This window comes from Phoxinus phoxinus (assembly GCF_949152265.1).
Source record: "Phoxinus phoxinus genome assembly, chromosome: 24".
NCBI lineage: Eukaryota > Metazoa > Chordata > Actinopteri > Cypriniformes > Leuciscidae > Phoxinus > Phoxinus phoxinus.
The window spans coordinates 5,956,146-5,978,142 of record NC_136899.1 but is presented as its reverse complement, the minus strand read 5'-3'; the positions used below and the strand labels follow the sequence as shown (position 1 = coordinate 5,978,142).

General features: G+C 38.2%; 1 protein-coding gene across 4 annotated transcripts in view; it reads left to right on the top strand.

Annotated features, from left to right (window-relative positions):
- The window catches only part of cnbd1 (cyclic nucleotide binding domain containing 1), a 37,132-nt gene extending 16,604 nt beyond the window's left edge, over window positions 1–20,528 (top strand). Inside the window, exons 5-14 of one of the 4 annotated variants that reach the window (XR_013796401.1) lie at window positions 1,230–1,375; window positions 3,381–3,472; window positions 5,234–5,371; window positions 6,380–6,512; window positions 11,759–11,865; window positions 12,024–12,174; window positions 12,342–12,409; window positions 12,715–12,774; window positions 12,842–12,947; window positions 17,285–20,528. Coding sequence is in view for 2 of the 4 variants with exons in the window: in XM_079602619.1 (XP_079458745.1) it covers window positions 1,230–1,375; window positions 3,381–3,472; window positions 5,234–5,371; window positions 6,380–6,512; window positions 11,759–11,865; window positions 12,024–12,174; window positions 12,342–12,409; window positions 12,715–12,774; window positions 17,285–17,398 (1,009 nt within the window). In the remaining 2 variants the exon portion in view is untranslated. Of the gene's footprint in view, window positions 1–1,229; window positions 1,376–3,380; window positions 3,473–5,233; window positions 5,372–6,379; window positions 6,513–11,758; window positions 11,866–12,023; window positions 12,175–12,341; window positions 12,410–12,714; window positions 12,948–17,284 lie in introns of all 4 variants that reach the window. The other 3 variants (XR_013796402.1, XM_079602619.1, XM_079602620.1) reach the window with 3 other exon arrangements.
- Window positions 20,529–21,997: the final 1,469 nt, after the last annotated feature.

The following is a 21,997-nucleotide window of genomic DNA, read 5'->3' as shown; positions in this document are numbered from 1 at the left end:
AAAAAAAATGTGTGCACGCACACACAAACACACACACACACACACACACACACACACACACACACACACACACACACACAAATAGTTTAATATTTTATACAAGATTTCAGAACGTACAATATTTCAGAAAGTGCAATAACAGGAATTTTTTCTTGTTTTTGTCATGGAAAGGCTGGTGGATGTCAATCATACTTTAGAGATGGAATATTCCAATACAAGGCCGAAGCCGGCTCTGAGACTGACACTGATTTACTGAACACACAAGCACACGCAAGTGCTCACAAAGGATTGATTGGTGGATTTGACCTTCATCCAGCATAAGCAAACTCGTGCGCGCACAGTCTATCGGCATTGTGATTACTCACTCATGCTGGCAGCGGTGTGGTCTTGATGGCTAAACTCCTCCCCGACTATTGCGCTTGAGATTTTATCTCTCGGATGCCCATGGAACTAGACACCACGCTAAAACCATCATCATCACACTCTAAGACACTAGTTTTCCCTTAAGAATTAGCTTTAAACATAATAACATGATGCAGAGGGTTTTCTTAATAGCAAGTGTTCAGGTTTCATTATCTGAGATGGTGCCTGTAGGACAGAAAGGGTGTAAAAAGATTAAGGAGTTTTTTGTTTGGGTTGCAGGGGTTTGTCTAGGACACACACTTACTTTTAATGCAGATGAGACTAGATTTTGAGTCAGTTTATCTTTTAAAGAATGCCTTTAATGGACTCTGAATGTGCGATTTAATAGCTGCAGGTCGCTAAATCGCTGTTCTTTTGGTCACTAGTAGCTGTTGCTAGTTGACTGCAGTGCTCAAGTGTATCGTAATGACTAGACAGTGAAGCTCATATAACTAGCCAGCTATTAACTAACTAACTAACTAGTTAATGTGGATAGATATTCATTTAGTTTTTCTATTTTAATTCTAGACAGTTCATAACATATAACAAAACATAACATATCATGTATCGTATCTCGTATTGTGGGACGTGACGTAACAACATGACATGACATAATTACTTCTGTTGCCCTGATTGCAAAAATAAGTTATATCAAATTAATCGAATAGAACATTTCAAAAAGGTAGTTTGTCTGTGGCTTAATTGCTTTAAAGGATGAGTAACAGTTTTAGAGTAGCTTCCCCAACACTGGTGTGAACGCCCATTGAACAGAGTTTGGTGTTTAGTCTCCTGAAAAATGAATTTGTTATTCTTTGTGTGTTTTGCAGCCCTAGTGAGAGATCCCAGTCAGAGCATCATGTCATTTATAAACTGCTGAAGGGAATCCACAGTCTGACCTCACAGCTGGGCTCACAGGAGCTGAAACAGATTAGTACCGTCACCGCCGTTGAGACCTGGGACCGCGGACAGATCAGTGAGATATACACACACACACACACACACACATGCACACAGTCACACTCTTAAAGTGCATACACTCTGAAAGCAATGGTACTCCTAAAAATGAACATTCATCATCATTTACTCACCAACATATTATAAATTCTAATGACTTTATTTACGAAATAAAGATTTGTATGAATTTTTAAAAGAATATCCTGCCCATTATTTTCAAGTATAATAGAAGGACAAAAGAGCACCAAAAAGTTATCATATAAGTGGTTCATTTGATCCATGCACTATATTCAGAGTCTTCTGAACTCATACAAAAGCTTTGTGTGAAAAAACATTTCAAATTTAAGTAGTTATTGCTAGTATGTATTGTAAAATAATAACCCATAAGACTTGGTATAACACATGAACTAATGCTTTAGGAGTGTAGAAAATCACATGGCTGTTTGATAGGGATTGACATCTGGAGATGATTTAATCTATCATTTTCATCCACCATTTGTGCTTTTGTACAATGGCAGATGGGAAATTTACCACACTCATTTTATAAATGAATTATGCGTCTTTAGAAGTTTTCCTTTTTCTAGCTCAGCAGGTTTTTTAGATTCAGAACAGTTTATCCATGGTATATATATATATATATATATATATATAGGCTTCATAAACAGTATTACCACACTGGCTTCTTCGGATGCAGAGCCTTGCAAAACATTTGCCTTTGAAATCACTCTCCAAAGAAGATTCTCTCTTTCAAAACTGTTAGTTTTATATATTATATATCAGTGGCCTCATGCAACACGATCTATCAAGACAAATCGAACACATCTTTTCATCGACATCATCTTTCGGTCTTGCCTTTGAATATTGTCAAGTGTTTGGATGCGTTTCTAAAAGGTTGAGAGCCCAGCCCCGCGTGCTTGATTTTCTATCGATGTGTCCATTCGTCTGCTAATCTGTGCTCAATAACAGCCACATATTCTTTCAGGGCCACTAAGCAAAAACATAAAGGAAAGACAATTTGATGCAAGTATGAATTCGTGCCTCCACTCTGATGGTTACCATTTTGCAAACGTCTGGTGTTTTGGAGATGGAGATTTCTTTATTGATTCGTCTGGAGTGGTGGTAATGGCTGTGGCGTGTTGTATGTCACAGATGGAGGGGCGAAGGGCTTCGTTATGGATGCAAGTTTTAGCTGCAGATGATTACAGAGCATAAACACAGTGATTTGCTGTTGATAGCCGTCTGCGCCAGGCTGAAAAGTTAGCGTGTGAGGAGTGAGAGATGTCTGTTTTTCTTAGCGAATATTGAGGGTTTGCTTTCAGAGAGCAGGTTCTCATCTCATTCCGATCTTGGTGTCAAGGTGATTTATTTGTCTTAAAATATAGATAGATGACTGAAGGATATGAAAACTGCTCATTCCATAGTGTCTCTGTATATATCCCTCAAAAGAATTTGTGTTTTTATAGTTTGCACGGAGATGATAATGTATCGTTTTTCAAAAGTTTGCGTTTTCAGGCCCACAAAATACCATTGTCTTATAAATGAACGGCCAAGGCGCATAAAAAGTTTTCTCTTTTTAGTTGAAAACTGTGTCGCGTAAATGGCCCCTAAAATTGAAATTCACTGCAACAGCAGCAGAGAGAATTGCTCATTCAAATGCAGTTGTTTGGGTTTATTTCACAAAGTTGAATGCAAGAAAACTTTTAGAGCCCATCAGCCTGCATCCATTTTTACATTTACTCATTTTTTTCAGGATGAGACCGGCTCCAAGCGACTGTATGACACATCTCTATTGTTGTTTTCCGTTCTGAATCATTGAAGTTTGTGGAATCTTATTCTACATGTACATTATTTCTGCACCAAACAGATACAGTGATAAGATTCAGTCAGCCTCTTGCCCGCCTGCATAATAGCATAAAGTGGTTTGACCCAAAACATCTGAACCGTAACTGTTGAGTGGAGAGTTTTCAAATTGAGTATGTTGTATTCTACCTTATTTATCTCTCCTTCTTTCTTTCTGATTACAGTTTTCGGACATAATGGATTTTGCCTCATTTTGAAGGGCTCAGTGAAACCATTCAGTCATGAAACCATTAAAGAGGACCAGGCAGCCTCTACGGTAGAAAATGACACTACTTGGCTAACAGATGTTAAGTATAAATTGGACCTCTGCTTTACCTAACCTTAAAAACATTGCCATGCCTACCTTGGCAATTGATGCTGACTACCATATTCTCTGACATTTTTTAGCTTTTTTCTAATCTACAGCCGTGGCCAAAAGTATTGGCAGTGACATCAATTTTGTGTTTTTCGAAGTTAGCTGCTTCAGTATTCGTAGATTACTTTTCACATGTTTGTAATGTATACTGGAAAACAATGATAAGGATTTCATAGGTTTTAAATGCTTTTATTGGCTGGTTGTCCACTCGCCTTTTGAGGATTGACCACAGGTTCTCTATGGGATTAAGATCGGGGGATTTGCCTGGCCTCAGATCCAAAATATCAATGTAATGATCTCTGAGCCACTTCATTATCACTCTTGCCTTGTGACATGGTGCTCCATCATGCTGGAAAATGCACGGATCATCACCAAATTGATCCTGGATAGATCTGAGAAGTCGCTCTTGCGGGACGTTTTGATACCACTCTTTACCACTCTTTATTCCTGGCAGTGGGCAGAATTGTGAGAGAGCCCACTGGCTTGGATTAAAAGCAACCCCACACATGGATGGTCTCAGAATGCTTCACTGTTGGCACGACACAGGACTAATGGTAGCGTCCACCTTTTCACCTCCGGACAATCGATTTTTCAAATGTTCCAAAAAGTTGGAAGGGGTCTTCATCAGAGAAAATAACTTTGTACCAGTCGTCTGCAGTCCAATCCTTGTTCTTCCCGCTGAATTTCAGTCTGTCCTTGATTTTCTTGGAGAGAAGTGGCTTCATTGCTGCCCTTGACACCAGGCTGTTGTCCAAAAGTCTTGGCCTCACTGTGTGTGCAGATGCACTCACACACACCTGCTGCCAATATTGAGCAAGCTCTGCACCGGTGGTGACACGATTCCTTAGCCGACTCCTCAGGAGACAGTCCTGATGCTTGCTGGACACTCTGGGATGTCCTGAAGCCTTCTTCATTGCAGTTGAACCTCTCTCCTTGAAGTTCTTGATTATCCAGCAAATGGTTCTTTCAGTTGCAATATTCTTTGCTGCAATTTCCTAGCATGTAAGATGCTAAGTGATTATGGCTGAACATCTTTCTTTGGAAGTAACCATTGCTAACAAGAGCAATGATTGGAAGCACTTCTTCTCTCCTTTTATAGCAGTCTGTCTGCTCTTATAATCCAATCACTTTCCTCATCATCCAATCATGATATGATTTGGGTTGGAAAATTGGGAATTTTATGATAAAGTTTTTTTGGCCAATGAAGCTTTTTGCAATTTTTAAAATGCATCTGATCACTCTGCACAATAATCCAGAAACAATGTGAATCAACACCACAACAATCGAAGCAGAAATCTTTGCGAAACACAAAATTGATGTCCGTTAACGTTAATGTTTAACATAGTGGTCACATTTGTTCACCTTAATAAAGAATATTGTGGAATAGTTATGTATACAGTAGTTAAGTGCGTAATTCAACCATTTCTTTAAAGAAAACTAGCAGAAATCATTCATTGTAATGTGGCAGTTTGTTCCATCCCACAGAAGAATATAAATATCTATTCAAGTATTGCATCCAGTAGTGAAGCTTGTCAAATCTAGAAACAGTAACTAAACTGGTGCAGGGTCAATTAAGTAGATAAGTAAATAATATCCCTGAGTTCTGTCCTCTTGAACAACATTTTGTAAAGCTTTTCATACAGTGTACTGGATTTGGTCTAGATTGCAGCGGGAGGTTCTTTTGGATCCTGTGAACCTGTAAATGCTATAGATGGAGATGCCAACATCCAGTGTGTCCTGACACTCGAGACCTGCGAGATTCTCAAAATATCTCGCTCTGGATACGAGAAAGTAAAAAAGGTGCTGCAGCGGGATACCTCATATAACACAAAAGACTAATGTCCTTTGATTACTAAAAGCTAGGGATGTACTGATATTTTACATTAGCTATGTGTTTTTGATATGTTATTGCTGAGAAATAAAGATTACATTTCACATTATTGTTTTGTAACAATGTAAAAAAATATGATGTAAAAATAGGGCAAATGGGCATGCACAATTACCGGTAAATACACAATTACAGGTATTATCCAATACAAGTAAATCAAAAATCTCTAATACCAGCCAATAACCGATATGGTACAGATATATTGTACATCCCTAGCTACTGTATGTTTTCTAAAATTGTACCATCAATGGCCCCGTTTACACCTGGTATTTAGATGCGTTTCGGTCGATCTGATCACAAGTGGACGGCGCTAAATGCAGGTGAAAACAGGGCCTAAAACACTTTGACTTGTCCACTTTTGACCACTTCCAGAAATGTTGAAAACGCATTCGACCAGATTGCTTTCATAGTGTAAACGCTTGTGGTCGAATGTGTTCGAACATCCACAAAAGACCCCCGTACTCTCCGCCTACTCTAGACAGGCGGGATTTAAACTTTGTCGGATGAAAACCCAGTTTGGTTTGAAGTTAAAAAACCTACCAAGCACAATGTTCTCTCACCATTCCTGATTTCTAGCACACACTCACACACAGCGTTCGGTGTGGTCCTGCGGCTGTCAGAGCAGAAACGAACGCTTCTGCTCTCCGTATTTCTCGTCATCTCCGGTCAGATATGTAAATTGCGTGAGCTTACTTCGTGCATTAAATCAAAAGATCTGAAAAAGCCCATACATTAACCTGCCCACAGACACTTCCCTCTGAGAAATCAGCAGTGGTTGAAAGTGGACAAAAGAGACCATCTACACCAGGTAAATAGGACTGTGTCTCCCTCATCTACTTGTGATTCGATCGACCAAAATGCATCTTAATACCAGCTGTAAACAGCTTTAATGAGACAATGTGCTCTATTGTTATTTGTAGGACATCCTGGCACAGGACCATCATGTTAAAATGTCTTTGGTCCAGGGTTGCCAGCTGTACCTTCACTGGCCAAAGCTCTCCATCAACCACCTGGTCGACAGCATTCAGCTAAAAACATTCCCTGCTAATCAAGGTAAGTGGGTGTCTTAATTGAATATGTTCTGACACAATGAATCACAGCAGCCTCTAACACACTTTAGTTTAGTTTTGTTCTGTTGACTGATGCTTAGCACCTGGATGGCATAATGGTTTCCCTCACTTAGTACGATACTCAACACGTTTGCCCCTAAATAAATGTGTTTATGGATGGAGAGCACTCGAATATGATTAGAGAAAAATACAAGCTGCTAGCATTACCCCACACAGCTGACTTTAATTACCAGGACGGCTGCTTTTACACTTCATTTGGGAAATATCGAAACCCAGATATTCATTTAGGTGCGTATGTTTATGTGTGTGTCATTGCAGGAGTGCTCAAATTGTGTTTGCATGTCTGATTTCACTCAACTTGAGCTGCAGTACGCATGAAAAAACTTTGTATGCAGTCTCTCATAAATGCACAAGAATGAATCTGAATTGAGCACAAAATCTGGTAGGCTGTTCAATCTCAGTTCCTGTCCTGGAGCTGACAAGCAGGCATATGGTGTGTGCTGTGGTTGCATTGAGATATTGGGCGGAGATCAGCTATCATGGCTGAAATCTTTATTTAGTTGCCGTAATCTCCTCTTCTGTGGCTGCATCCCATTATCCTTATCCTCCCTCCAATTATACGTCTTCATTTGGATCTTCCTTTTTAATGAAAGGCTTCAGCTTTTAAGTACAAAGTAAATCTGTTTTCTTTCAAGACACTTCTAAGTGAGATCATTCCACGCTAGACCACATCTTTGAATTGGCTTTTGTGCAAAACGTGCAAACACTTAAACACAAAAATCATGGTTCATAGATTAGTTCATACACTAATATCTAACTTGTGTGTGACCCCTAAAATATCTAATACAATAATATTTATGTATTTATAATCTAATGCAATATTTGTAATACAGAACAGGGCACATCACAGGCCAGATTTGAACCTAGTGGTCTTAGAAACGTGAAATTATTACATTTGAACAACTATTAGTTAGAGAACCAATGTGACAGCGCTGGGGTTTTGTTCTTTGCAGAATGAAACCTGGTTGTATTTATCAGCGCTCAGTTTATCCGGCTCGGCTGAGGGTTGTGCTATCATATCATGCCTGTTCTTTATCAGACGGAGAGAGAGACCTATGGAACGAGACGTGATTAGAGAGGAAGACAGGTGTGTGGGAGAGGAGATTGATTGGCTCTTATCTAAGTGTGCAGCCGACAGCTGATGGATGTGCGAGAGCCCTGATCATTTCAGATGGCAGAGGGGTGGCTATTCTTGAACCAACTTCATCAGGAAATGCTGTATTTCATCCAACAGACATCATCAACATTGTCGCTTGGCATAAAACAAAATTTTTTTTTGTGAATAAATACACTAGGCCTGTCAATTGATTACAGATCAAACTGAATTAAATTCATGCTGATTAAAATAAAATACTGATAATAAATAACAGCTCGTCAATATTTGCCAAATGAAGATAATTCATACGTTGTGACAGATTAATGATTAATTGAACAGACATTTTTGGCCGTTGGTTAATGCTCTGTTCTTTATTATATCAAGTTAGAGAATACCTAAAAATACCTAAAAAGTATTTGTAATCAAACTGTGTGTTGTGAGGAAACTCTTTAAAACATTTTGTTGTCATGCTTAGTTTATTTTACAGATCAAGGTATGCCCATATTATGCTTTTTTGGAAATTAGCATTACCTTTTATATACTGAGTAATATAGCTGTTTATGAATGTAAAATGTCTGCAAAGTTTCAAAGATCAAAGCGCATGATAAATGGAGCTATTGTCTCCCAAAAGAAAGAACCGATTCTGAACTTCATGAAACGAGTCATTAGTTATTCCTGTCTTTCTTCCTGCTTGAACCACGTAGGTTTGTTACAAATTTGCATAATGTCAACCTATGGTCTTCATTGGAAAGGAAAAGGAGAGGTTAAGAGAGACTGAATATTTATCGAACCGTTTCAGACACTGAGAAAAGATGTGATGCTGCAATGTATAATACTGTATGAGAAAATATACATCTTTTGACCTTGTATGCATGTAAACGTATTGCAGACCTCCAAAACAGAGTTAGGATCCTTTAAAATCATAATTGGGGTACTTTAAAGCTCAGGGGAGGCACTGGAGTGATTGTAGTGTCTCGTGCGTATTTGTGTGTGTGTGTTTAGACGTGATGGTGCGGTGTGAAGTCATTCTCTTTTACACTTAAAGAGAAGTGTTCAGCACCTTGGATAGCAGCACAACACGTGAACACGGCTAACAGGTGTGAGAATGACGATAACTCACACGTGAACATGATGGACTCAGCGTCCCAGTTCGGGGAGCATGCAGAGCAGGAAACCCCTAATGGGTGTTCCCTTTAGATGACTCCTTGCGGAGCAAACTTGACCGCCTAACAACCCATGACCACCCTGCCTCAACAAAGCCACTGTCCTCAATTGAACTTCCTCTTGACTGTGATGTATAACCAACAGCCTTGATCCGAAGGCCACTGCACTTCCCTGTTCAGTTGTCTGACTCTTAAGGTCAGCGAAACCACACACCTCAAACCATTAAAGGATTAGTTCACTTTTAAAATGAAAATTCTGTCATCATATACTCACCCTTAAGTTGTTTCAAACCTGTATGAATTTCTTTCCTCTGCTGAACACAAAGAAAGATATTTAGAAGAATGTCAGTAACCAAACAGTTTCTGGTTCCCATTGACTTCCATAGTTTATTTTTTTCCTACTATGGAAGTCAATGGGAACATGTGATTGAAGAACAGAAGTGAAATCAGTTCATCAGTCTTGCTACTCAAGACGTCTCAGTTTGCCTCTCCAGAGACATGAGCTGTAAACTGTAATATCTTTTGTTCTATGGCAGGATAATGTCAAACAAAATCCTGTTGTCTCCATCACTGGACTGCGTCACCCTGCGTCCACAGCTGTCCTGTTCTCATTCACTCTGGCCTGGACTGCCACCCCAAGGCTATGAATCCAGTCAGGTCCAGGTTTTTCGAGCCATCTTTGCATTATGTTCCCTGGCTGGACTTGCAGTCCAAATATCCAGTCCAGCATGACTGTTTTTGATTATCTGAGCAGAAGTTTACTGATCTGTTGCTGTTTGGCCCACCCAGTCAGAGAGAATATCCACTGATGGCGTCAATGTTCATGATAGCATTTAACCACCCAATTATTATTTTTCTTTAAAAGAGATCTTCTACCATTGACTTCTGCTTTTGTCATCGAATGTAGATCAGTTAACAGTTTTATCACTTTCAATTCCAAGTTACATGCTATAAGAACACTACCATTCAAAGGTTTGGGGTCAATATGATTTTTTTAAATGTTTTTGAAAGAATCGCTTATTCTCACCAAGGCTGCATTTATTTGATGAAGTAAAAATAGTAATATTGTGAAATATTATTACAATTTAAAATAACTGTTTTATATGTGAATATATTTTAAAATGTAATTTATTCCTGTGTTGCAAAGCTGAATTTTCAGCATCATTACTTAAGATACTACTACTACTACTACTACTTTACTGTCACTTTTGATCAATTTTATGCATCCTTGCTAAATAAAATTTATCTTAATGACTTTCGAATGGTTTGTGCACATATATATATATATATATATATATATATATATATATATATATATATATATATATATATATATATATATATTTGTTATTATAACATTGGGATTACTTCATATTAATGTTTATTTTGGGACCATTTTTAAAAACAGAAGTATTGCAAAAAGCACATTTTTAATAAAAAAGTAATCCATAGTACTGTTTTGTTGATACATATGATACATGGTAAGCTGTCAATGTTTTATGAGGGCATATGGGCCATAATTACCCTTTGCCACTCCTGCCAATGTTGGTGAATTGAGAAAATATACCACCATGAATATTTCTTACAGGCCATGAAACTGTATTTTGCATAATTTTTATCAAAATTAAAATTTTTGGTTTTTATTACTTTGGAAATTTAAAGTAATACTGCCGACGTACGCACATTTGCTGTTGGAAGAGTATAGTTACGTGACAGAGCAACAGTTTTATGCTGTTCCACAGGAGGACTAATTGTGTTGTGCAGTAGAGATGCAGAACTCTGGATGTTAATGCCCTGTGGGAGGAGGCGTGACTGCGGCGTGTTCATCTAAGAAGACAAACGGCGTGTACCAGAGCCTGCTGTGATTTCCCAAGTGATCCAGACATTTGCTTTTTAATGGCTTGCGAAGACATGCGGAGTGGGCGAATAATATAGTAACGGCAGTTTTGCTTTGAAAAGAGGGAGAGTGTGAAGGATGAGATTAAAAACTCTGTGTTGAATCACGACTTCCTCCTGCCTCTAACACTTCTGAAGTGGAGGCCTGGGTTCTGTCAGCGGCCAGACAAATGGACTCTGCTTGTCCCGCTCCCTGCTTCACAGAGATGGGATTTACCTGTCAAGGCTGATATACAGTGTCTCCCCCCTGATGTTAAAGGCTCACTGTAAATCAATTTAATCCTCACCTCCACAAACCAACCTCAGGTTTGTCACAATAAGAAATAATCCACCGCTTTTGGGGCTGCTGCCAAAACATAGATTACTCCTGTCGTAAAAAGTCTGTATCTTTTTTTTTCTCATTCTTTCCTGCCTGGGTCTCTTCTGCTTTACATTGAGATGCATTTATTACGGCGGGGAATACCTTGCTGTTGCATGGCACCTGATGCAATAAGCGACAAACAATTAAGGGTGCTTTCACACTGGCATTTTCGTTCATCTTGCGTCCTCACAAACGTGCACGGTCATGATAGAAAACAGGACGCGAGTCAATATATTGTGTTTTTTATTAATCTGGTGCTATTATGCACAGCAGAGTTAACGACATTTTGCTGAATGTGCGTTGCATGAAGCAATCCAATAATGAAGAAAAAGATTACAATTTTATGTTGATATTTTGATCCATTTATCGCTGTGGAAATGGAAAGTCAAGTTGAGCCCATTGTTTTGTGGGGTTCATTAGTGTAATCGTTGCATAATGCACATTTTGGCAAATACAGTATGCCATCCAGGTGCTCCACACATACCAAAAGTGTGCGACTGTGTGCCACATGCATTCTGGATATTTTAAAATAACACTGTAAGCTTGGAACTATTATTCAGACCATACTTTATATTACAAACCTACTTTTTCTAATCTACTCGACTGTAAATGCAAAATTCTGATTTTGCTAATTCTTATATCTGTATTTACAGTGCTGGTCAAGGAGGGAAAGATCTGTCCATTTGTGGCCTTTATTGGACGTGGAGACTGTAACATCCTTCAGGACGTGGGATCGTTGAAAAAAACAGTTGACAAAAAGGTTTCAGAACGAGCTTGAGGCTTCCATATGCACAGCATATTTCATACTTCGAAAAAGGAAAATAAGGAAATGCATGAACTGATGTTTCTTTTCAGTCACAAATGATAGTGTTTACTGCATTTTTGTTCAGTGAGAAAGAGCGAAACTGTGATTCGCAGGGCTGCAGGATCAGATTCGTGCTGGTTGGTAAACTAGGTCCAAAGCAGTCATTTGGAGAGGTCAGCATCCTATTGAACCAGCCCTCCCCCTGTACTATTATCACTGCCACTGAAGTTCATGGTGGAATCATTCAACCGGAATGTCTTAAAGGTCAGTCGCGACACTTTACTGCTTTCTACCTGCACAGAGTAGGATAACCATGACATTACACCTCAGAGGTAATAGCTTTAAACTGACATACTCGCAGTAACACACATTAAGGCATGTGTTTTGTACTCAGTTGTTAATCTGAATGAGGTTTATTTACCCATGCACAGGTCTGGATTCAGTGACCACCTCTCTTATACTGCAGACTGCGCAACCAATGTGTGGAAAGCTCAGTGAGGTTAGAAAAAAGGAGAATTTGGAGAACAGCCTTTATGAACAGGAAGGTCTCTTTTAGTGTGTGAATTTAAATTGTATTGGCCACATCCCATAGGATGTATTAATACATTTCAATTAGAATGTCACACAACAGAGTGATTTTATTTGTATCGTATCCTAAAAATGAACAGCATTATAAGAGAGTCATGGAAAAATGAAATGTTCTTCCTGGATAGACCATAAAATGCAAGTTGCAGACATAAAGTTGTTTTACCTTGAGGGCTGTTTGCTGCTTTTTGTTTCTCATGTATGTTTTTCTTTGTGTAGGAGGAAGTCATGAAGGAGTTCCTGACACAGGAGAGGATGAAGAAATGGGAACATGAGAAGGTTGTTCACTTATTAATTTTTCTTTTTGACCCTTTAACCCATAAATGCTATGTGTGTCCTCCTTTAGGGTGTGTTGTTCATGGAGAATGCCCAGCGGAGTGAATTATAGTGCCAAACCCTTCTGGAACACTCCAAATTCTCCAAACAACGCTCCAAAAAACAGAAATCAAGCAGTGAGTTCATGAGATGTATAAGCTGTAGTTTCTCCCAGACACCCGTTCAACTTTGACTTTGTTCTCAGAGACTCCAGACTCTGCCGTCTCTGTGTTCGCGTGCCAATTTGCCAAGCGAGAGAGACCCACACGCTCTGATATTTCACAGCATGGTCTGGTCCTCTCTGGTAAACACAAAATGCATTTGAAACGCTTTTCATTTTGACGTTGTAAACCATGACTCGCATGACTATAGTTATTGCTGTATCGCTTTTACCTTGGTATGCATTTCCACACAGCGAAAATGACCAGCACTGCTTTACAATATTTACTCATGAGAACGACAGAAAAACATGGAGATGGTCCCAGACAAGTCATGATAAGGAAAAATTTGTTATTAAGGGGTATAATGTGAAGCAGAGTTGCTGCATTAATACATTTAGAATCAAAACTAACTATTTTATATGTTAGTTTACAAATTTTTAACTGAATTGTTACATAATATAAAGCTATTTTTGCACCAATGCCAGACCTATCTTTCATTTGTTTTGTATAATTGGATTTTTTTGTTTGCATCCATTTTAAAAATAGAAAGTAATCAAAAGAGATGAAGTACCTGTTAGTTGTAAAGTATTTCATTTACTAGATTATCCCAGAATAGGGCCTACAACATGGTTATTTATTATAGAAACTTTTTTTTTTTCAATTAATTTCCTATGGAAATGTCATTAATCGTGACACTCAAATATTCCTCTCTGGCTTTTCTAGATTCCACGGCCTAGTGGAGATCTTCTGAGTGTGTGTGTGTGTGTGTGTGGTCCGTGGAGCTGTATGGAGCTCCCAGCGCTTATAAACACAAGAGACTGGCGCTTTGTGCGTGTGTGTAAACACTTCCCAGCGAAGTACTCTGATCCTCAGAAGCGCTCACTAGAAATGTTTTTCAGATGTTCCTATATCATTCACAGTATATAACTAGATAGTATAAATCACAGTATAGATAGATAGATAGATAGATAGATAGATAGATAGATAGATAAAGTAGTTTTATTAATGAATGTTATGCAGCCTGATAAGTTAAATAATTATGTTTAATGACTATAGTTACTCATTTTAAAGAAGTTACTCAATAAATTATTTTATTTTTTTGCATCAATATCAGTAGTATTGGCCTTGTACTTGGTATCAGAGAAAAAACAAGTAAGTGGTGCTGTAGTGCAATGGGTTGTGGGCAATATTCGACCAATAAGCATGCCTACTACAAAATACCACCATGTCATCCAGTCATATTTCTATGATGCACACACACACTAATCCTAATCTTATGTTTTTGTTCAGATGGCTGGAAAGCGATTTAGGATGCAGTCCTTCTTTGTATCTTCCATATAGCACTGTACATACTCCTTGACTGACTTTGTATGAGATCCAGCCTTTCTAAACTCCCTGGAGTCATGTAACCTCACCCCACTCTTTGCCCTGTTCGCATTCACACCTGTTTCTCATTCTCTCATCATTACACTCAACGAACAGCATACTCTAGGCCAACAGAAACACACCCTTTATTAAAACACACTTACACTTTTTTCAGACTGTTTTTGCGATGTGATTTGGAGCTTGTATCATATGTTCCCAGTGTAGTTTGCCTTCCATCAAGGGTACCAGGCAGGAAAAATAGGTTAATGTAAATAGTCGCTGGTCTTCGGCAGCCAGTGATTATTCAGTTTAATGGTTAATCTGACAGATAAGATATTAAGAGGGAGGTTTCCCATTAGTTTTCTTGATTTTCTTTTTTTAGATTTAAATACAGTTTTACAAATTTACAAAGGAAGGCATGCGTCATTATGTAGTTAAATTAGTGTGTACTGCGTATGTGGCAAAAGACTTTATTAAGCGGGATACATGTCTTCAGTAATATAAATACATTTGGAATATCCTCTATGCATTAATTAAATTACACTTATTACAAATATGGATGCCTTATGATATAGCTTTGTGTCAGGAAAAGACCATTTAGTTTTCAGCATAATTACTCCACTCTTCAGTGTCACATGATCCTTCAGAAATCATTCTAATATGCAGATTTGATGCTCAAGAAACATTTATTATTATTATCAATATTGAAAACAGTTGTACCGCTTAATATTTACTTTTTAATATTTACCGCTTAATAGATACTTTTAATCAGGATTTTTTGATGAATAGAAAGTTCAAAGAGAAATCTTTGGTAACATTTTAAATGTTTTTAATGAAACTTTTGATACATTTAATGAATAAAACGATTACCTATAAATAAATAAAAAAGAATGTCTGACCCCAAACTTTTGAACAGTAGTGTAAATAATAATTAGTTTCTTCAGTTGTCAATCACTTTAACCAATGTGTTTGACATCGTTGACAGTAACCTACAGTAACACCAAGGCCTGGTTTCACAGACAGGGCTTAGATTGAGCCAGGATTAGGCCTTAGTTAAATTAGGACATTTAAGTATCTTTTATAAACGTGCTTTAGAAGAAAAAAAAAACATTACTGTTGTGCATATTGAGACAAAACAATGCTGACATATTTTGTACTTAAGATCTGCAAGTTGCTTTCAGTTAAAACAGCTCAAACATACCGGTACATTTTAGTCTGAGACTAGACTTAAGCCTTGTCTGTGTGTGAACCCAGGGGAAAGCGTCTAGTGGCGAGTTCAAATATGCATGAGCAACGTGAGGGTTAGGATATGACAAAATTTACATTGTTCAATGAGCTGTTGCTTAAGCAAGATACTTAACCTCAGTTAATTCTAGGTTGACTTTCACTGCAATAAGTGTACTGTAAGTGACTTTGATGGTTTCTCATTATATACTTTATTGGATTATGTTCACGGAGTATGAAACACAGTTCTGAATGAACTCAAACACGCCTGTGAGCTTTGAGATGTAGGAAAACAATAGACATAAATGAATGAATAGTGAACATAAATCATGCAAACTCCTCGGGGCGAATTGAGTGTGTTTTTACCGTCTGTGTAAGATGTGCATGTTTTTGTTTAACCTTTTTTGGCCATGTGGCATAAAGCAAACAATACTATTATAGTCAGATAATGTACAAAATATGTATAAACACCAGCGGCTTGTAAACAGTCGGTCTCTGGACGGACTCATTTGTCTTCAAGCAGACACAGTAAATCTCTACAATCTGTGTCATGTATTTAGGGGTGTCAGACGAGAGGTTTTTAAAATGACTTATGGGCTTGATACTAAACACATGGCACTGTACAAATTATGCGGATGGAAAATAGAAACACTCCTGTTGTTGGAGTTGATTCATACTTTATTGCTCAAATAACAATGGAAAAGAGGATAATGGGGGGGGGGGGGGGAATAGCACAGTAAAATGATCAGAAAAGCAAAGACAACTGTAAAGACATCTCCTGCCCAAAACATACCTCAGAGCCAGTGTGACCTTGTATCCGTGTATCCGGGGCCGGTGCAGGTTGTTGCTTTGGGCTGTGGGATTTCTCCACATTCTCCAATAGTGGGGGCCCCCCTAAAGCCGGGGGCCCCTAGAATCGTCACCACCTTTCGTCCCGCTAGCGATGGCCCTGGTTGTGACCATCTGATGCATATTGCAAATTTTGCTCATAGTTTTACACACAAAAAAACTGCACTTGGACAGAAAATAGTCAGAGACTTTTTTTGGTGTGTTTTATGGAGTTTTTCATTCCATTATTTGCAAGTTTTCTGCTATATTGATTTCTTAACCAGCTTGTAGACTTGATTGACCTGCAATTTTGCACCACCATCACCATGCCAGCAAAGTCAACTTTGACCAATATGGAAATTCATTTGTTTTTTTATTATGCATCTGTTTACATTACACTGTCTACACTGGACGCGAGCGGCACGATGCGACAAAAGACATGGATGCGACAGAACATGGATGCGACAGAATGCGACAGAAAGTATTTGCAATGTTAGCTTTGTCCTGTCCAGTGTGGACAGCCTCAAGCTGTTGCGGCACGACAATGGTCTCATAGACATGGTGTTAGAGGCATTCTCAAAAAAAGTGGCCTTTTTCTTACATTGACCAAATTGATTGCTACTGGACATTTTTTGCCACTGAGCCATCAGATGCTTATCCTAAATTAACTCTTATTTTGGGCCATTTTGAGCTGATTAGACATTGTTCCGCATGAAACTCATTCATTTCTTCTAACTAGTGTTGACATGATTGACAAGCCTCATTGCACAAACTGTATGTCTTATCAAAGGGTTTAAAATATACAACCTTTTGTGAAAGTACAATACATAATCTATAGTATTATGATGCCATCAGAATTGATATATTCTCTCTCTCTGTCTTTGTCTCTCCCTCAGAGCAAGATACTTTCCGATGCTTTGTTTTATAATGGTGTTCACCCAGGAAGAGGCAAGTGGACTTTTAACAGAGGACCAAGAGGAGAAACTGGGAAATCCAAGAAGTCCATATGAACTTCAGCAGATAAACACACACACGCACGCACGCACGCACGCACGCACGCACGCACGCACGCACGCACGCACGCACGCACGCACGCACACACACACACACACACACACACACACACACACACACACACACACACACACACACACACACATACTCTGTCATTGCTGCACATATATACTACTTTTATGGATGCCTAGTCAGCTAGTAAACGTAAGTAGTCATGCAAGCCCTAAACGATGTACTTCTGAACACATGTGATGCCTTCATGAAGAAAACCAGGCTTCTGAGCACATTCAGAGACCTGTCCAAATTGTTATCTTCTGTTTTTGCTGGAAGTGGTTTTCTGGATCCCACAGCTGACACCCGCTCCAGAGACACAGATACTCAAGGGGTTTATTTCCTTCACCACAGCATTATAATCCGTCACCTTCTTCATTTAGAAAGCATTTAGATTCTGACAATATGCAGGGCTTTTCTGCATACTGCTGCCTAGAGGGATTGAAAATACAGACACACAAGGATGCAATTAAACCCACTTGAATCGACAAAACGGGATGATCCCCAGGTGCGTTTACTTAGCCCAGTCAAGGGTGATTCAAACCTGTGGGTGGCTGCAAAGATCTAGCCACATCACTGACGTCTCTGTACTCTATACGAAGCATTGTGCTCCTACTGTCACAGCTTCTCATGTCAGTGACATAAGCCCTTCAGTTGTCATTCAGACTATTGCAGTTTACCCTAAAAATGTGTGAATGCATTTCATATTATGCTGTCATGTCAGCCCTGAAGTCATCTGGGTGAATATTTGGAGACGAGCTCTGAAATCATAATGTAAGCTAGTGAAATAGTATTTCAAACATCAACATATATAGTAAAGACTACAAAATTATCTTAAATTATTACGCCGTATCAACCAGACTGCCATGTCTTGCACGCATGCTATAAACTTTATTTAGCAATGTAGTTCTTAAGCTGAATACTTTTTGCAACTGCCTTGTGTCAACTCATGTCTGACAGGCCTTAAATTAATAAATCTGTATGGAAACTCCAAGCCTAGAATACTTTAAGTTTGTTTAGGTTCAGGGAACTTTAACTGCCCCCATTGGGGATGTCTAATCTCAGTTTCCTGAAGGAAAACAGCTATTCTAATTATTTTTATAACCATAAACTTGTATTTAGTCTACGTCTGTCCTTAGATGATTGTCTCCAACCTTAGATGACTGACCTTGCAGGGTTTCTGTGATCTGGTGACTGAATGTAAACTAATGTTAGTGGGTGATTGATTGGTTTTGATCATTCTGACGGCTTAATTATATTAAGCAACTCCAGACGAAACAAACAGTAAAACAGGTCATATTAAACGTCTAGGATGCTAGATGTTTTGGGATTTTATTATTTTAAGTTTGTTTTCGAAGTCTTCTGTCATGGTTTTGATTCGCTAATGAGCTAATACTCTTGCAGGTGAACATATTTTTCCATTCAGTGCATTTGTTTGGAAAAGGTCACGTGACAACCACAGAGAACCGATGTTAGAGAAGATGCGAGGAATGTTTGCAGACATGCTTCAATGACCTCTGAACTCTCCTTTGCACCTGCTATACCGAGGTATTTGCATGGTACTCCAAGGTATTTCCAAGAATATTTTGGTAGTGCTTTGGTGCTATAAGTGTATTGTATAAATCCAAAACAAAATCAAGGTATTACCATGGCACCATGTTCAAATCTATGGTGTTCACATGGTACTCTTAGGTATGTCAAAGAATAGCATGGTTTTGTGGACATTTTCAATAGTAGTGTAATTTATGAACATCCCTGGGATGCCATGTAAATACATAGTGTACAGTACATGTTTCAGTAGCATAATACTGTATGACCCTTATAGTATTATTGTTACAGTATTTTTTTAGTAAGGAATGGTACATTTCATGGAAGTGTCGACAAAAACGTCAAAAACCAGGGTATTACCATATATAATGTCCTAAACTATGGTTTTACGTCAAGGAATACTATGGTAAATCCCTAAACCATAGTATTGTTATAATATATATTCAAAAAGCCTTGGAAGTACCATGGTAAATCTCCAAAACATAAGGTATGAATCCAAAAACAGTAAATCTCATTAAACATTGTGTTTCCAAAGTATATGTTTCCAAAGTATATGTTCAAGACATAAGACATCATACTACCATTGTACATATCCAAAAACATATTTTCATAGTATACTGTATTTCCAAAAAGTCATGGTATATCTCCAAAGACATAGTATTGCCATAGTATATATTCAAAAAGTCATGGTACTACAGTATAAATCTCCAAAGACAGAATTTCTAAAGTATATATCCAAAAAGCGATGGTAGTACGGAGGTACTTTGGCCTCTTTTTGTCTGTGAACAGTTGCGAATGCTAAATATCAGTTGCAGGAATTCTCCTCATAGTAACTGAAAAGTGCCGTAGGTGTTTTACAATGTTCAGCTTCATTTACCACAGGTCTCATGACCTCATAACTAATGTTTGCCAAACAACAGGAAGCCGATATTCCGCAGACACAAACACACATGAACGCACCCGGTGACATCCACCATTGTTTTCCCTCTGCCTGACATGAACGGAAATAGTAATGGATAAACAATGCAATTATCCTGGCGCTGTGCCCGTCTCCCTCCAGACCAAAACCTCTGTAGCCTGCAGAACATCCATCATGCTGCCTCCACCATCACTGCAAATACCTCGCATTCAAATACAGCAAAGACGCGGCGAATCCATCTCCCCGTCCTCCCCAGACCATTAGATGCTTATCATCTATGTCTAGAAGTCTCACGCCGTTTGTTATATTTGAATACATGTCGTCAGCCATTGTTTCGCATCTCTTTTCTCTTGAAACGCAAAGATTAAGAGTTCAGATTAAAGACAATACAAGGCTTTCTTTTGTGTCCTTTGGAAAGACGATGAATGAACGTAATTTAATAATGTCGGGCACTTTTGTGATGCGGTTTTCACGTGTCTTGATTACTGTTCTTCTTCATATGACTCTGTCCCATCTGTTCTGGTCATATCAAGTTCAGATATGTGTCATATCGGGGAAGGTTGAGACTTCCTGTAATTTTAGATTCTGTCACCGTTTAATGTCCTCTGATGTGCTGTCATCTGTACCGTCCGTCAATAAAGAAAAAAATATAAGAGTCGTGTGTTCACATTGATTTAACTTTATTGCACTTAAGCTCAGTGTTAGCTAGCATTTACATGAATAGGTGTGAAGGCATTGTGGGAGATTTTTGACAGCACAACTGTTTTCAACATTTATAATAATAAGAAATGTGTTCTTGAACACCAAATCAGTATATTAAAATAATAATTGAGGGATCATGTGACATTGAAGATGATGCTTTGAAGAATAAATGACATTTGAAAATGTTAAATTAGAAAACAGTTATTTGTTGTAGTAATATTTTTCAATATTCATGTTTACTTCATTTTTGATCAAATAAATGCAGTCTTGATGTGCATAAAAGACTTGCAGAAGAAAGAAAAAATCTCTTACCGCCTTCAAACTTTTTGAACAGTAGTGCACTGTATATTAGCATTTAAATGTATTTCTGATATTTGATTAGTTATTAGAACATATATTGGATTTATCTCAGATGAGAACGTTAACAGAATACTTTTAAAAGACTTAAAATACATTCAAATTGGTTTTGAGGTCATGTATGTGCTAGACTAGTGTACTCCTAAATGTTGATGAGAATTTTTTTATTAATTTTTTGTAGCAAATTTACAGATTTAAAACATACACTCGTTTTATGATGACTCATGTACTATAGATTTCAGTCCAATCACATGCTCAGTATAATGTGAATGCCCCTCCCCCTCATACCATCTGCAACAAAGTAGCAAATCATGGTTTATGGCTGATATTAAATAATTTACACGACATCGTGTTCAGATTGGCTAATATTGAAGGAAAGGGACGGGCTATTAGATAAATTCTGTATTAACACAGGAAAGAAAAATGGCATTGTGTCGTAGACAAAAGTTCCCAATTCGATATTTTCTTTGTTCATTAAGTCTGGAAATGCAAAGTCAGGCAGTCATTTAGGAGCTTGGATGAGAAGCAGTGGGTAATGCACCAGGGCCTACAAATTAGAAAAGGACAGAGCGAGATTGATTTACCAGCAGCCCCACAGTTCAGATCCATTGAAGGATTCAAAAATAATTAAAAAGTTAGAGAAACAAAGGAAGACAAATCTTAATAACCCGCCTTTGTGCTAATTTTCCACATACACATTTATTGTTGTCCCTCTAAGTCAATAAAAGCAAGAGGAGAGGGGAAAGTAATGTAGCATTAGCTTAAGATAAAGAAGTGTTCGCTTTCACTCTTGGCTCCTTTCCTACATTTTATACTCAACGGTGATTCTTCACTGGAAATATACTTTAATCTCAAACCTAATTTTGTTCCCGTGCAGGAAACGTCCCTCGGGTTGTGCATGCTGGTGCAGTCAGATTAAAATAGCTTGAAGCAAACAAGCCATCAGATTTAATTGTATTTATTTACTCTTTCTTGTTGAGCTTTATTAGTGGTCCTTGTTAAGGGAACTAACACTATT